Here is a 13,979-nt window from a genome sequence, read left to right as displayed (position 1 = left end):
AATGCAGAAAGAGATTGTCCAGCTGCGCTAGCAGAATGTTACAGATGTGGTCAATTGGGACATTTTGGAAAAATGTGTCACAACAATAGATCAAGAGGAAGATTTAACAGCCGGTTTGGGAGAAATACTGGACGTTACAATAGAGGTAGAAGTGCAGCGATGACAAGTATAAGAGCAATGGAAGACATGGGTGGTCCGAGCAATCTTTTGGCAATCAAGGATCGGTTTGAAGATGAGGTTCAAATACTAACTCTTGCATCAGGTGAAAAAGAAACGGGACCATGGGTAGCCATGGAGATAAATGATACAACGCTACAAGTAATGGTGGATACTGGTTCTCCTTATACAATGGTTGATGTCGAGACATATGTCAATGTTTTAAAAAAAAAATTGGAGGAACTACAAACAACAAAAATCAAGGCAACTGGATATGGAAAAACACCCATCAACATTATAGGATTTGTTTGGGTACATCTGAAATTTGAAGGGAGAGAAACATACTGTAGATTATTTGTGGCTGAGAATGGATTTTCAATAGTAGGTTGGTGGGAGCAAGCAACCTTGAAAATCAGAATTCATCCTGGTGAAAAGGTGCCCATTTTAAGCATTATGGAGAACAGTTGTGATACAGCAGAGAATTTGGCAAAAGCATTTCCGAAAGTTTTTGATGAGGAAATTGGTCTACTCAAAGGATTTGAACATCGAATCATACTAAAAAGGGGTGCAAAGCCAGTGGTACATAGAGTGAGAAATATACCCATTGGTACCAGAGAAGCATTGAAGGCTGAATTAGAAAGGTTATGCAAGCAGGATGTCATTGAACCTATTGAAAGCTCGGAGTGGTTATCCCCCATCGTGATTGTCAAAAAACAGGATGGGTCCATTAGAATGTGTGTGGACCTAAGAGATTTAAATGCTAACATTTGGGTGGATCGTCATCCCTTGCCGAACATTGGGGAAATGCTGACTACCATGAAACCGGCAAGGTATTTTACAACGTTAGATTTGTCGCCAGCGTATCACCAAGTAGTGCTGGAAGAAGAGAGTAGACATCTAACGTCTTTTGTGACACCCTTAGGAGCCTTCCGATACAAGAGAATGCCTTTTGGATTGGCTTCAGCAGCTGCAGTGTTCCAGAGACTGATGCAACATTTATTCGAAGGGCTACAAGGAGTACATTATTTTCAGGATGACATATTGGTGTCAGGAATGTCTCAAGAAGAACATGATGCAAAGTTGTTGGGAGTATTACAAGTACTACAACAAAAAGGAATGACATTAAAAATTGAGAAATGTAAAGTCAAGAAAAATGAGGTAACCTATTTGGGTCATCGTATAACTGCTGATGGAATAATGGCGAAAGACTCACTAGTAGATACCATTTTGAAAATTTCTGATCCCAAGAATAAGGACCAACTGAGGAGTTTCATGGGATTAACTGAATATTACTCGAAGTTTGTCGACCATTATTCAGACAGAACAGAGAAAATGAGAAGTTTAATGTGCAAAGGTATAAAATTTGAATGGACTGAAGATATTAAAAAAGAATTTGAACAAATCAAAATTCTCATCAATAAAGCACCAGTGTTAAAGTTATTTGATTCAAGAGCAAAAACAAGAATATCTGTGGACGCAAGCAACTTAGGACTGGGAGGAGTCCTAGAACAGGTTCAGGCTGGAGAAATTGTTACTATTGCTTTTGCTTCACGGACGTTAAGAGGTGCTGAGAGACATTATTCTACAATTGAAAAAGAAGCTTTGGGGGTTAAATGGATATTGGAACATTTCAAGAGTCTCATTTGGGGCATTCCAGTGGACATTATTACAGATCACAAACCACTTGTACATGTGTTGAATTCGAAAAATCCTCATATGACCTCTCCAAGAATAAGAAGATGGACATTGATCATCATGCAGTTCAATGTGAGGATAAAATATACTCCAGGAAAAAACAATGTAGTAGCGGATTGTTTTTCTCGCCTACCGTGTGAGGATGTAGCAGAGGTTGGTGAGGAAAATGAAACAGTGATGGAAGAACAAAATATGGACTGTATTATTGCTCAAGTGCATCCCAGTTTTTCAAAGGAGGAATGGATAAGAGCTAGTGAATCTGACCCTGAACAAGAAATGTTGAGAAGAGCCATTGAGAGTGGATGGCGAAACATGGATGACAATGCAAAATACTGGGAGAAATTTAAAGATGAGTTGTCAAATGATAAAGTTTGTGTATATCGAGGAGAACGCATCATACCTCCAACGAATTTGAGAAGGAAAATTATGGACATTGCCCATGAAGGTCACGTGGGAAGAATGTTGACAAAGAGAAGAGTAAGAACTGCTTATTGGTGGCCTAACATGTGGAGTGAAATGGAAAATTTGGTTAGAGATTGTACTGCATGTGCAGTGAGTGACAAGAGTAAGTTAAAAATTACGACCCCATTGCAGCCAGTGAATATTCCTAGTACAGTATGGACAAAATTAGCCATTGACATAACTGGTCCTTATGAGACATTAGAGTCGAATAAAGTGTTTCTCATAGTATTGGTAGATTATACGTCTAAGTGGGTGGAATGTGGCATTGTTGAGGATTCAGTGTCAGCTATCAAGGTGGTGAAATTTCTGGAAGAAATCTTTAACAGAGAAGGAGAACCGCAAGAACTGGTGTCGGATAATGGAGCCCAATTCATGTCTGTAGAGATGCAAAAGTTTCTGAAGGACAGAGTCATTAAACACAGCACCACAGCTTTATACCATCCAATGGGAAATGGGTTGGTAGAGAGGATGAATCGTTTCATAAAGGGTATTATTCAACTAGCCATGATCAATGAGTTACCCTGGAAGGAGACACTCAAAGAGGCTCTCAACACATACAAAGTCACGCCACACTCAGTTACTGAGGAAATTCCATTTACATTGATGAGAGGAAGGACACCTACAAATAGATTAAGACCTGCTTGGATGGAGAAAAAAGGAAACAAAGAGATAAATCTGGAAGACATTGTCAGCAAGGTAAAAAGAAAACAAGAAGAGTATAAAAGATACTATGACAAGCAAAAACATGTTCAAGAAAGCCAAATTGAATCAGGTGATTGGGTTAGAGTCAAAGAGCCTAACAGGGTGATGAAAGGAGAATCAAGATATCGTCCTCCTCAAAGAGTGAGAGAGTGCTCAAAGAAATCTGTGATATTGGAGGATGGTAAGAAATGGTCATGCGACGATGTAGTGTTGACAAAGGAAAATGAAATGAGGAGAAATGAAGGAGAACAAGGCTGGTATGGGGAAACATTCCGGAACAAGATATCCAAGGATGATATGAAAGGAACAAGAGTAATATGTAAAGATAATATACAAGTTGAGAAAACCCAAGGTAGACCACAAGAAGTAGGGAGTGACAAATCTTGGGCAATACCGAGACACAGGAGAAGATGTTGGAACCTTAAACCTGACTATGTGTACTATTGAGGATTTGAAATTTAATAATTAGATCCAGATAACAAGTTACAACCCTGATAAAATGGAGATACTGTATCCTTTACTAATATACAAAGTTCAAGTTATTATGCATAGTAAGATATATTATAGCAGTTAAATTATGATGTGAGCTTTTTAGTTTACATGAGTTTTGAATTTTGTTATTTTGTTAGGAGGGGAGATGTGAGAATGTCACATGTAATGGTTGTATCACATTCTGTTTCTATGACAACGTCTTCGTGTATGATTCCAGAATGTTGAGGAATCATACACGAAGATGTTGATGGAGGAGGTTGGCCTCTCCGGGGCTTCTATGAAATAAACCCATAGGATTACAATTCATACAAGATCGGAGTTGTGTGTTTATGATAAGCATACACAACAAACAGTTAATCAGTTTATTACTGGTCAGGCTTTAAGTTTGTCAGAGGTACAATTATTTCTGTGCATTGCTTATTGGGTGTCTCTTGTAGGGTTTCCTTTCCTGTCTATTGATATAATTCCTTAAAGATGTTTTCTGTATTTGGTGCTGGGCATGCTCACACTGAGACCCAGCCACACATACAACCCGGTGCATTTTTAAATGTTCTTCTTTAGGCCACGCCCATCATGCACGCCATGCCACCAAATGAGGACCTCCCTCAATTTCTTACCCCACTTAAAGCACTCAGAAGGGTGGTAATATACAAAAGGCTGGACCCTCGCAGACTATTGCACATAATCCAAGATTCCCAGAGGGCAATACAAATTGGTGTTTTTGACAGGATAGTTAGAACAGATCTTATGGGAATGAAAAACACATAGAGTTAAACTAGAGATGCTGTACAACTCCCACTGGGAAGGCAGGCTGGGGCTCCCAAACCTGAGGATATACTGTTGGGTGTCACATTTGGCCTTAGCAAATGAATGGGTATATCGAGGGGCATGGATGCCATAGAGGACATAGAGTTGAAGCTGTTGAGAAGGGGCAGATGGGATAAATGCTTCTATATGGGACAACCCAGTGCCTGAAAGTACCAGTGATTACAAAGGTGCTGGGGACTCCTTGGACTCAAGCCCACAGATAACTGGGATGGGCCAACCAACTAACTTTGTCAGTTAAAGATATTGCTCCACACTTCAGGAACTGTGCCACACTTTTTTTTAAATAGTGAAGAGATTGATATTTATTGTGTTGCCCTTTAAAGATAACACGTGTTTCGACACACCAGTGTCTTTTTCAAATCAGGGCCATTCGTAAAGCTATATTCCAATTCGAGAATTTCCAATTAAATGTAAAAAACAGTCATGGGATAAATCCCCCTCCACGTTGCACACAAAATCATCTGCCGTCTGATTCAAACTGAAACTAACTTTGTCCACTAGACGATGGGAAAATAGATGAATCAAAGTTATACAACACCTGAACTGCGGCTGGGGGTGGAAATGGCAATGGTTTGGGTCATGGTAGAGACCCCACACATTCAAGCTTTTCCAGTAGCTGAGGGACGAATGGGGGCTGAAAATACGTGGCCAATACCGACAACTACAACTTGGGCATGCCCCAGCACCACACCTTGGGAGAGAGGACGGAGCCCTGCAGGCCTTCCCACTTGAACAAAATGTGTTAAACAGGGAGATTAAAGAGAAGCAGGTAACAATCCTCTAAAGAGCACTTACACTGCACACAACTAGACGATTTGTGGACCTGAAGCAGAGATGGGAGAGGGACCTGGGGGACATGGATGCGGAAGAGAGAAGGGATGCACTGCACTGCAGAGAGGTGGCGATAGCAGTCAGACTGTGACTGATACAGTTTAAATACTTAGAGTTTATTACTCTAAGGAGAGATTGAGACAGATGGGGAAAAGAGTGGATGATACACTAAAGGCACTTACTCTCACATGGTCTGGAACTGCCTGTTGTGTAAAAGAAATAGTGGGGGAGGGTACAAAGGGAGGTGGAAGAACAATGCTGATAACTGTAGAGGTGCACTGCTGGGCATAAGGTCATATACCAGCCATGGACCAGGTGTACCAACGGATGCCCGCTCAGCTAGAAATGGCTAACGAGGAATGCCGCGGCCTGCTGGACCCTTAGCAGGGAAACACACGGGCCAATGACGTTGTTGGGCGGGCTGGGGGGAAGACACACGGGCCAATCGTGTTGTTGGGAGGCTGGGGGGCGGGAGAGGGGGAAAAAAGGACCAGGAAGCAGCAAAGGAAAGGAAACACGTGGGGCGGGGGGCACCGGAAACAACAAGATAACCAAAAATACGTTAAAGCCGGCTCCAAGGGGCTCGCACCAGCCAGGGACCAGGTGTACCAACAGATGCCCGCTCAGCCAGAAAATCTATTTATTAGTTTCTTAAAGTGGCTGTTTGTACACATCGGTTTATTTTGCTTGGATTAAACGTCGACAATTCACTAGCCACTGGACCACTAAGTGTTCACATCTTTCGTTTCTTTATAATGTAGGGTAGTTTTACATCTTGAGAATGTTCTCTTTAATTATTTTTTATTTTTTTTATTTTATATAGCTAAGTTAAAACAGCCTTTCAAATATACAATACATATGGTCAAAATCAGGGTTTTAACATAAAACATAATACAAAAAGTTTCTAAAAGCAACACAATTCTTACTAAATCATAACACATATTATCAAAGTTTTAAAAATCTCAGCAGGGCATTTGCTCGATGAGAATCCACAATTTCCAGTAGGTTAGACAGGAGGCTAACTTATTTAGATTTTAGTTTTAAATATTCTGCATACATTTAACCATTGTTCTCTTTATTTATTTTATCATCTAAAATCTTAGCCAATTAGTTAAATATTCATTTAAATTCAGGTCACTCATTAGTGAAGTTCTGAAAGTACAAAATTAAACTACCTGCAAATTATCACAGCTTAAAATAAAATATATGTTTTAACATTGTAAAGTGTCACTCTTCTATGCTAGCTGCTCTCTATGAACAGCAAATACAATCGGAGATAAATGCCACCCACAGTGTGGTTTTTGCCTAATACAAAGTGGGGATTAATGGTCTGTTATAATCTAAACAGAACCTTTTATAATGTTTTTATTCTTTGGTGTATTCTATTTTTGATGCTCATTTTGTCCATTGCCGCCCAGTGAAATCCACAGTAAACCATATCCAATGTTTTTCCCTGCATCTAAACTTAGTATGGTTAATGGGACTTCCTCATGGAACGCAACGCCCAACCTATACGTATATGTGTGTGCATTGTATTAAACAAATCCCCCAACTGTACAAATCTTTGTAATTTCCTAGCTAGCAATTTTAGCAGTATTGCATTGATATGAATGCATTTAATTTTACCCCCCACAAATTCGGAATTAGGAATTTACCAGTAAAATAGATCAACCAAGGAGTGTTGGATCTTATGCATTTTAAGAACAATTATGATTAATGTATTACTCTAACTATGAAGAATTCACAGTTCTTGCACATATAATTAAATATGTTCCCAAAAATGGTAGCATATTCTGAGTAAAATGTTCTGTAGAAATTATTCGGGATGGCCATCTGAGCCAACTAATTCATAATCTTCTAATAACACTACTTTTTTTTCTATTTCTGCTTTGCCACTTGGCTTTTAGGAGATTGATTTTCAGTGAAAGTTAACTACACGAATTGTGCATTTGCAATTTACCAATGTCCTATGTTTTTCACTGATTCTTATCATTTCTGCAATTTCTCATAGTAGATATACAAGGTACAATGTCAATATTTTTCCAAATGGTCATTTATTTGTTTTATGAAAATCTGTAGACTTTTTAAAGAAATAGAATTAAAAAAAAATACCTGAAAGCATACATTTGGAGGTTATTCTTTTTGCTTTGCACACTGATTATGTTTCGAAAATCTGTAGTTTTCCCTATAAATGCATTATACCTACTTTTCAAATAAAACAATATCTGGCAGCCAAAGAGATTCTGATGGAACTCTTATCGAAGTTATTCCACCATAGTCGCTAGGGGTCCAGCGCAGTTTAAGGTCCATCCATTCCTATAAGAAATAGGTGGTCATTAACATATCAGCATTGAACATTTAAACATTTCCACACTCATAGTCGTTAATAAAACACTTAATCCTCGAGAAAAGAAGAAATGCATTTCACTTCCATCTAGATTTCAGTACTAAACACAGAATTAAAAAATAAAACTATATATTATTTTAAGCTACTTTGGGCTTTATTAACTTACCGCAACTTGGTCCTGCGCAATTTGCACCAGATCCTCAGTTGCGGGGGGCGGTAAATCCCGATCACCCATTGGCTTGGGGGGGGGCTATTACCAAAAATGAACGAAAATGGCCAGGAAGTGGACATTTTTACCGCCAGTAAAAAGCTGGAGGTAAAACTCCAATTTACCGGCCAACTCTTGATTGTGCCAACCCTTAAATGCGGCAGTAATACGTTACCGCCGCATTGAAGGGCTGAAACCCAACCCTTGATGAGGCCCTTGGTCATGTCGATCAGATGGAAGGAACAATAGAATTAATTTTAATATTTCAGAATAAAACACAAAAAGAAACCTAAACTAAACAGAAACTAAAACAGAAGTTAGATAATGTGGACACTTTAAGTTCCCAAATATGGAAAGAAATTCCCACATGCACGTCGACACATCTGGTGTAGAACATAAAGCATTTACTTTTACTTTAATTATCCACGCAAACAAAAACACTTTGTTACACAATGTTTAATCTTAAATCCATTTTAAATTGAAAATAGAAAATTGTATATACATTTCAAATGAAAAATACAAAAATACTTTGGAAACAGGTTTTATACATAGTTCTGATTATTTGAACAAGTTTCTGATTAAACATTTCACTGTCAGAGTTCATTAATCTCTTGCTGCCTAAATATCTATCAGTATGAATAATGAGAAAGGAAGCATGTCCATATCATTACAATCATTCCTTTTATGTTTGCCTTTGCAGAAGTAAACATAAGACATGAACATTCATGAAATATAATGGTGCTGGGGAACAAGTTGTATGTGCAAGAAAATGTTTAAAGCAATATTTCAACTTTTAAACACTCGATTTGTAAAAAGACATAGCTATTTTTGATTTTTGTACTTTATACGAGATGGGGGTGGGAGGTTTGAGTGTAAACATTTGCCTATTGGCCTCTTGGAGCTATATAGCAAAGGGACAGCCGCAGGCAGCCGCCATAGACCGCTACAAAGTATACAATAATACAATGTTTGGCATTAAAAGAATTCTTACATTAGTAGAAGACTCTAGTGACGTAAAACTGTGGTGAAACACTCCATACTGCGACCCTGCCTGCTGCCCAACTGAACAAGGGCAAGCTAATCATGCTGCTCCGCAAATATTTTGGAGATGAGCAAAAACAGCACACTCAATTTGTTTGGCCGGGCATGTTAGATGACAGATGGGTCTCCCAGATCCAGGGTTATCTTCTTAAGAATAAATTAGTACCTTATCATTTTTTAGTTTCATGTTCATAAAGCTTTTAATAGTCGGAATGGATTCTACACCTTTTGTGCATTTTTCAGTTAGAGTGCACTCAATTTTACATGAAGCGCAAACCAGTATGCAATCTTGTAAGAAGAATTGGGGTAAGAGTTCAGACTGGAGCTTGGGGATTGCTGAAATCATTAATGAAAGCCAGGTCCTCTCCATATTTGTCAGCATATTATCAATTCTAATTTTGAAGTAGTCTTTGTTGCACACGAATACCAATGCCTTGCACACCTTGAGTTGCCTCTGGTGATGAATTTGAAGTTCTGGACAATAAGAGCATTTCCATTTCATCTCTAGATTTCTCGTTGAATGGAATTGGAGGTTATATTCTATGAAGCCCATTATCGTCTATCTTTGCCTCATTACCTTAGTGTTGTCTTGAGAGGAGCAATCAATTCCCCAAAGTCAGATCTTCTAATAATGTACTAATATTTGGGGCAGAGGACTCATTGCTGCTAGTTACTGTGGAAGCTGTTTTATCCCTAACTGCCTCTCTCATAATTAGTTTCCAGGAACACAGTTGGAAATGGGTTTTCCCAAAGTGATGGAGAAATGGATACCGACATGGTCTTCACATGGGACCACCAAAGACCTGGTCACAATATTTTATGGCACAGAAAAAAATATCTGATCTAGCACATTGTGCATTTGGTGTGAAGGAGTTGTAAAATATTTTGCAAAAAAGTTGTTCACAGGATTATCTCTCATGAAACACACAAGGACAGGGCAATAAAACTACCTTTAAGGTCTATTGCAAAAACATAAACAAGTAAGTAGCCTTCCACTATTGACCACTTGAACAGTGATGTATTTTTTGAAAGAATATATATATGTTTAACAATTTTAACATCTAATGTGCAATGCACCAAAATGCATTAGCAAATAAGTATTAAAAATAATAAATGTACACTAATAAATGAAATCAAAAGCAAAACACTGCTAAATCATAAATTATATTGACCACAATTTGTCCGATACCTTAGACATAAATGCTGCTCTCACTATTCATATAATATATTGTTGCAACCCAACATGTTAGTTTCTCTCAGACCATTAGTCAGAGAAATGTGTCACAGTATTCTACACTGCGCCTTATATACAAGGTTACATGTCTTGAAGTACGTTATAACCTAAACAATGATGTAACAAATTTCAAACTGCATTGCTGTCTCCAAAGAATTTCTGAAATCACATAAAAAAGCAAACAATACCTTTCTGCATGGGCTCATCAAAGAAACACCATTTAAGTTTAAAGTTGATATAAAGGGCCACCTATCATAGGCTTCAGCTTAGAAAGCTAAAGGAAGCCTGTCTCAATAATTGCCTCGTCATATAACAAACTGTGGGCAGCATTGATACTATTGCAAATAACTACAACTCAATGCACACAGGTGTGTTACATTACAACTGCTATAAGATTATACGAAATAATGTTAATGGCTCTTGAGTGTCAGAAATGGCTATTCTCGTTATGTAGAAGATCTTGCATTGAGATTTCAGTTTCCTATCGATCTTAAAATATCAGAATTTAAGGAAGACGGATGATCATTAGACCAGAAATGCGAACTTTTAAATCAATCTCAACCAGGGTTTTCAGTGTTTTATACCATATAAGAAACACACAAACCTCAACACTTGCAACCTTGTACATGAGTTGTGCTGTACATTATCCCAATGAATTTCTGGTAATGATGGTCTGAGAGAAAGAATCATCAACAACTGGCTCAAGGGAGAACCCTTGATTGAATGAAAGGGTGAATTAACTGTCAATGGTCCAAATTCCCATCTCACTGATGGCTGCTCCCTTTTTCCCCTCTTAGCAAGCCCGGCCCACCTGGTGCCTTCCTGGTTGCTGCTCTTTTTCCCTACTTAAGGAGCCCTCCAGCCTCTTTTCCTTTGCAGATGGGGAGCAGGTGGAAGTGGATCTTGGTCACCTGGCCTAAGCACCGCCCACCTGGCGCCTTCCTGGTTGCCGCTCTTTTTCCCCACTTAAGGAGCCCTCCAGCCTCTTTTCTTTTGCAGATGGGGAGCCGGTGCAAGTGGATCTTGGTCACCTGGCCGAAGCCCCGCCCACCTGGTGCCTTCCTCATTGCCGCTCTTTTTCCCCACCTAGCATGCCCTGCCCACCTGGTTCCTTCCAGGTTACCGCTCTTTTTCCCTACTTAAGGAGCCCTCCAACCTCTTTTCCTTTGCAGATGGGGACCAGGTGCAAGTGGATCTTGGTCACCTGGCCTAAGCCCCACCCACCTGGTGCCTTCCTGGTTGCTGCTCTTTTTCCCCACTTAGCAAGCCCCGCCCACCTGGTGCCGTCCTGGTTGCCGCTCTTTTTCCCTACTTAAGGAGCCCTCCAGCTTCTTTTCCTTTGCAGATGGGGAGCAGGTGCAAGTGGATCTTGGTCACCTGGCCTAAGCCCCGCCCACCTGGTGCCTTCCTGGTTGCTGCTCTTTTTCCCGACTTAGCAAGCCCCGTCCACCTGGTGCCTTCCTGATTGCTGCACTTCTTCCCTACTTAAGGAGCCATCCAGCCTCTTTTCCTTTGCAGATGGGGACCAGGTGCAAGTGGATCTTGGTCACCTGGCCTAAGCCCCACCCACCTGGTGCCTTCCTGGTTGCTGCTCTTTTCCCCCACTTAGCAAGTCCCGCCCACCCGGTGCCGTCCTGGTTGCCGCTCTTTTTTCCTACTTAAAGAGCCCTCCAGCTTCTTCTCCTTTGCAGATGGGGAGCAGGTGCAAGTGGAGCTTGGTCACCTGGCCTAAGCCCCACCCACCTGGTGCCTTCCTGCTTGCTGCTCTTTTTCACCACTTAGCAAGCCCGCCCACCTGGTGCCTTCCTGGTTGCTTCTCTTTTTCCCCACTTAGCAAGCCCTGCTGACCTGGTGCCTTCCTCGTTGCTGCTCTTTTTCCCAACTTAAGGAGCCCTCCAGCATCTTTTCCTTTGCAGATGGGGAGCAGGTGCAAGTGGATCTTGGTCACCTGGCCTAAGTCCTGCCCACCTGGTGCTTTCCTGGTTGCCGCTCTTTTTCGCCACTTACCAAGCCCTGCCCACCTGGTGCCTTCCTGGTTGCTTCTCTTTTTCCCTAATTAAGGAGCCATCCAGTCTCTTTTCCTTTGCAGATGGGGAGCAGGTGCAAGTGCATCTTGGTCACCTGGCCTAAGCACCACCCACCTTCTTAGCCCTGGCTCTTCCTTCCTGCTCTTAACTCTTCGATCAAGGGTGTCTCTCACCCGAGTGTCTGATCAAAGGTCAGACAAAGAAAAGGTCAATTCCTGTTTGGACCAGGAGGATCCAAGGCCCGGACCCCTGCTCAGACAGCAGGTAAGCATGCACCAACATGTGTTTACTCCCTCTTTCCCTACACGCCATCCCCACCTGATATTCCCTTGTGCACCCGCCCTTCTCGCACACAGGTGTTGCCTGTTTTGCTTGATTCTTCTACCCTGCTCCCCCTCAACCCCCTCCAGCCTACTTCTGCAGGAGTCTGTCCTGATACATTCTTGTTTCACCATCACCGTCTTGTGGCCAATGCTGGATTGGACTATTATGGACTTAATTGATTCACGGTGCGTCACCCTTTCTCATGGTGGCCCTGAATCAAGTTGTTCCCATCTTGTACCCAGGCTTGCAACATTATGTGTTACTACTGACTTCTGCAATTGTATTCACTCTCCCCTCTTGCTTCTCCACTCATTTTGACTGCTTACTCTCTGTTCTCTCCTCCTCTCCCTTTCTCCTCCCATCCTCCCCTTACTTTCTTCTATGCACTTACTCTACCAGAATTGTCCCTGGACCTAGTATGATAGCAACCTCGTCTGTCCCCCCCCCCCTTAATTCCCCCCGCAGCACTATCTAAAATGTCATCAGGCCTAGTACGATCATCGCTTGTTTTGTTCCTCCCCTCCCTTTCTGCACCCCTCTCTCTCACCTTTTGTTTTCTCTGGCTCTACCAGAAATGTAATCAGGCCTAGTACGCTAGTCGCTTGTCTGTTTCCATTTCCTTCCCACTCTCCCCCTCCCTTCCTTATCTATGTCTTAGCTCTTGCACTATCTGAAATGTCGTCAGGCCAAGTACGATAGTTAATTTCACATCCTTACTGTTCATGACCTTCAAGAATGTCATTGTATTTTCCCTTGTTCCCTCCCTTGCTTTGAAGTGCTTTGAAGCACAATGTGTATAGGCGCTATATAAATAAAATTTCATATCATATCATATCTGTACACCCTACTACCTTACAGCGCCTCAAATTACAGAAAAAACATTTGCTTACTTGCCGCCTTCTTTCTTTTCTTTTTAAGTACGTTTTTATTGGCATTTTCCAAGTAATCCAACATTATTAACTCTGTTTCTTCCCCCTCCTCCCTCCCTTTTTTTTACCCTCCCTCCCTTTCGCTATGCCATCTGTAACCATTGCACTCCCACCCTTTTTCCTCGCCACGCCTCCCTCCCTCTCCCCTCCTTAATCCCCTAAGAGCCTCTTCGACCCCATCCTTCTTCCATGCCCCTGTTTCTTTCTTGCAGCTTACAATTGTTGCCCTTGTTTTAACAACATCCCCAGTCCTTGGCCTCAGCAGTCCCGGCCCATTCTAGGTCGTCACAATTTCTTGGATCAGATCACCTCCAAAAGTTAAATTTTTCTCAGGCACCATGCTCCTCTCAAGTCTCGCAGAAGAAACTTTAAAATCAAGTCCCAGTCTAAGAGGAACCGTTGGTGATCTCCCTGGATAGAATAGGTGACCCACTCTAGAGCTATGAAATTCCATACCTTCCCCACACATGCATGCTGATTTCGGGGTTCCTTCTTTATTCAATTTTTGGGCCAACGCCAATGCTCCGACCATCATCAGGATGACATACGCCTTTCTTTGTGATTTTGTTGGTAGTACTTCAAAGATTCCCCCCAAAACCAGGTTGGCTTCCCCCCGAGAGCTCCTCTGTTGTACCCCAAAGACCTCTTCCATTGCTAGTTGGATCATCGTGCAGTAGGTTTGAATGGATGGGCACTCCCACCA

General features: G+C 41.3%; 1 protein-coding gene across 2 annotated transcripts in view; it reads right to left on the bottom strand.

Annotated features, from left to right (window-relative positions):
* The window catches only part of CHRNB3 (cholinergic receptor nicotinic beta 3 subunit), a 781,646-nt gene that overhangs the window by 338,345 nt on the left and 429,322 nt on the right, over nucleotides 1–13,979 (bottom strand). For both annotated transcript variants that reach the window (XM_069626420.1, XM_069626421.1), the window contains exon 4: nucleotides 7,373–7,482. In XM_069626420.1, coding sequence (XP_069482521.1) covers nucleotides 7,373–7,482 — 110 coding nt within the window. The remainder of the gene's footprint in view (nucleotides 1–7,372; nucleotides 7,483–13,979) is intronic.

The sequence above is a fragment of the Ambystoma mexicanum genome, chromosome 6p, assembly GCF_040938575.1.
Source record: "Ambystoma mexicanum isolate Mex_15411 chromosome 6p, UKY_AmexF1_1, whole genome shotgun sequence".
NCBI lineage: Eukaryota > Metazoa > Chordata > Amphibia > Caudata > Ambystomatidae > Ambystoma > Ambystoma mexicanum.
Note: the sequence above shows the minus strand (reverse complement) of the source record. Positions and strands in the feature narration are given on the sequence as shown.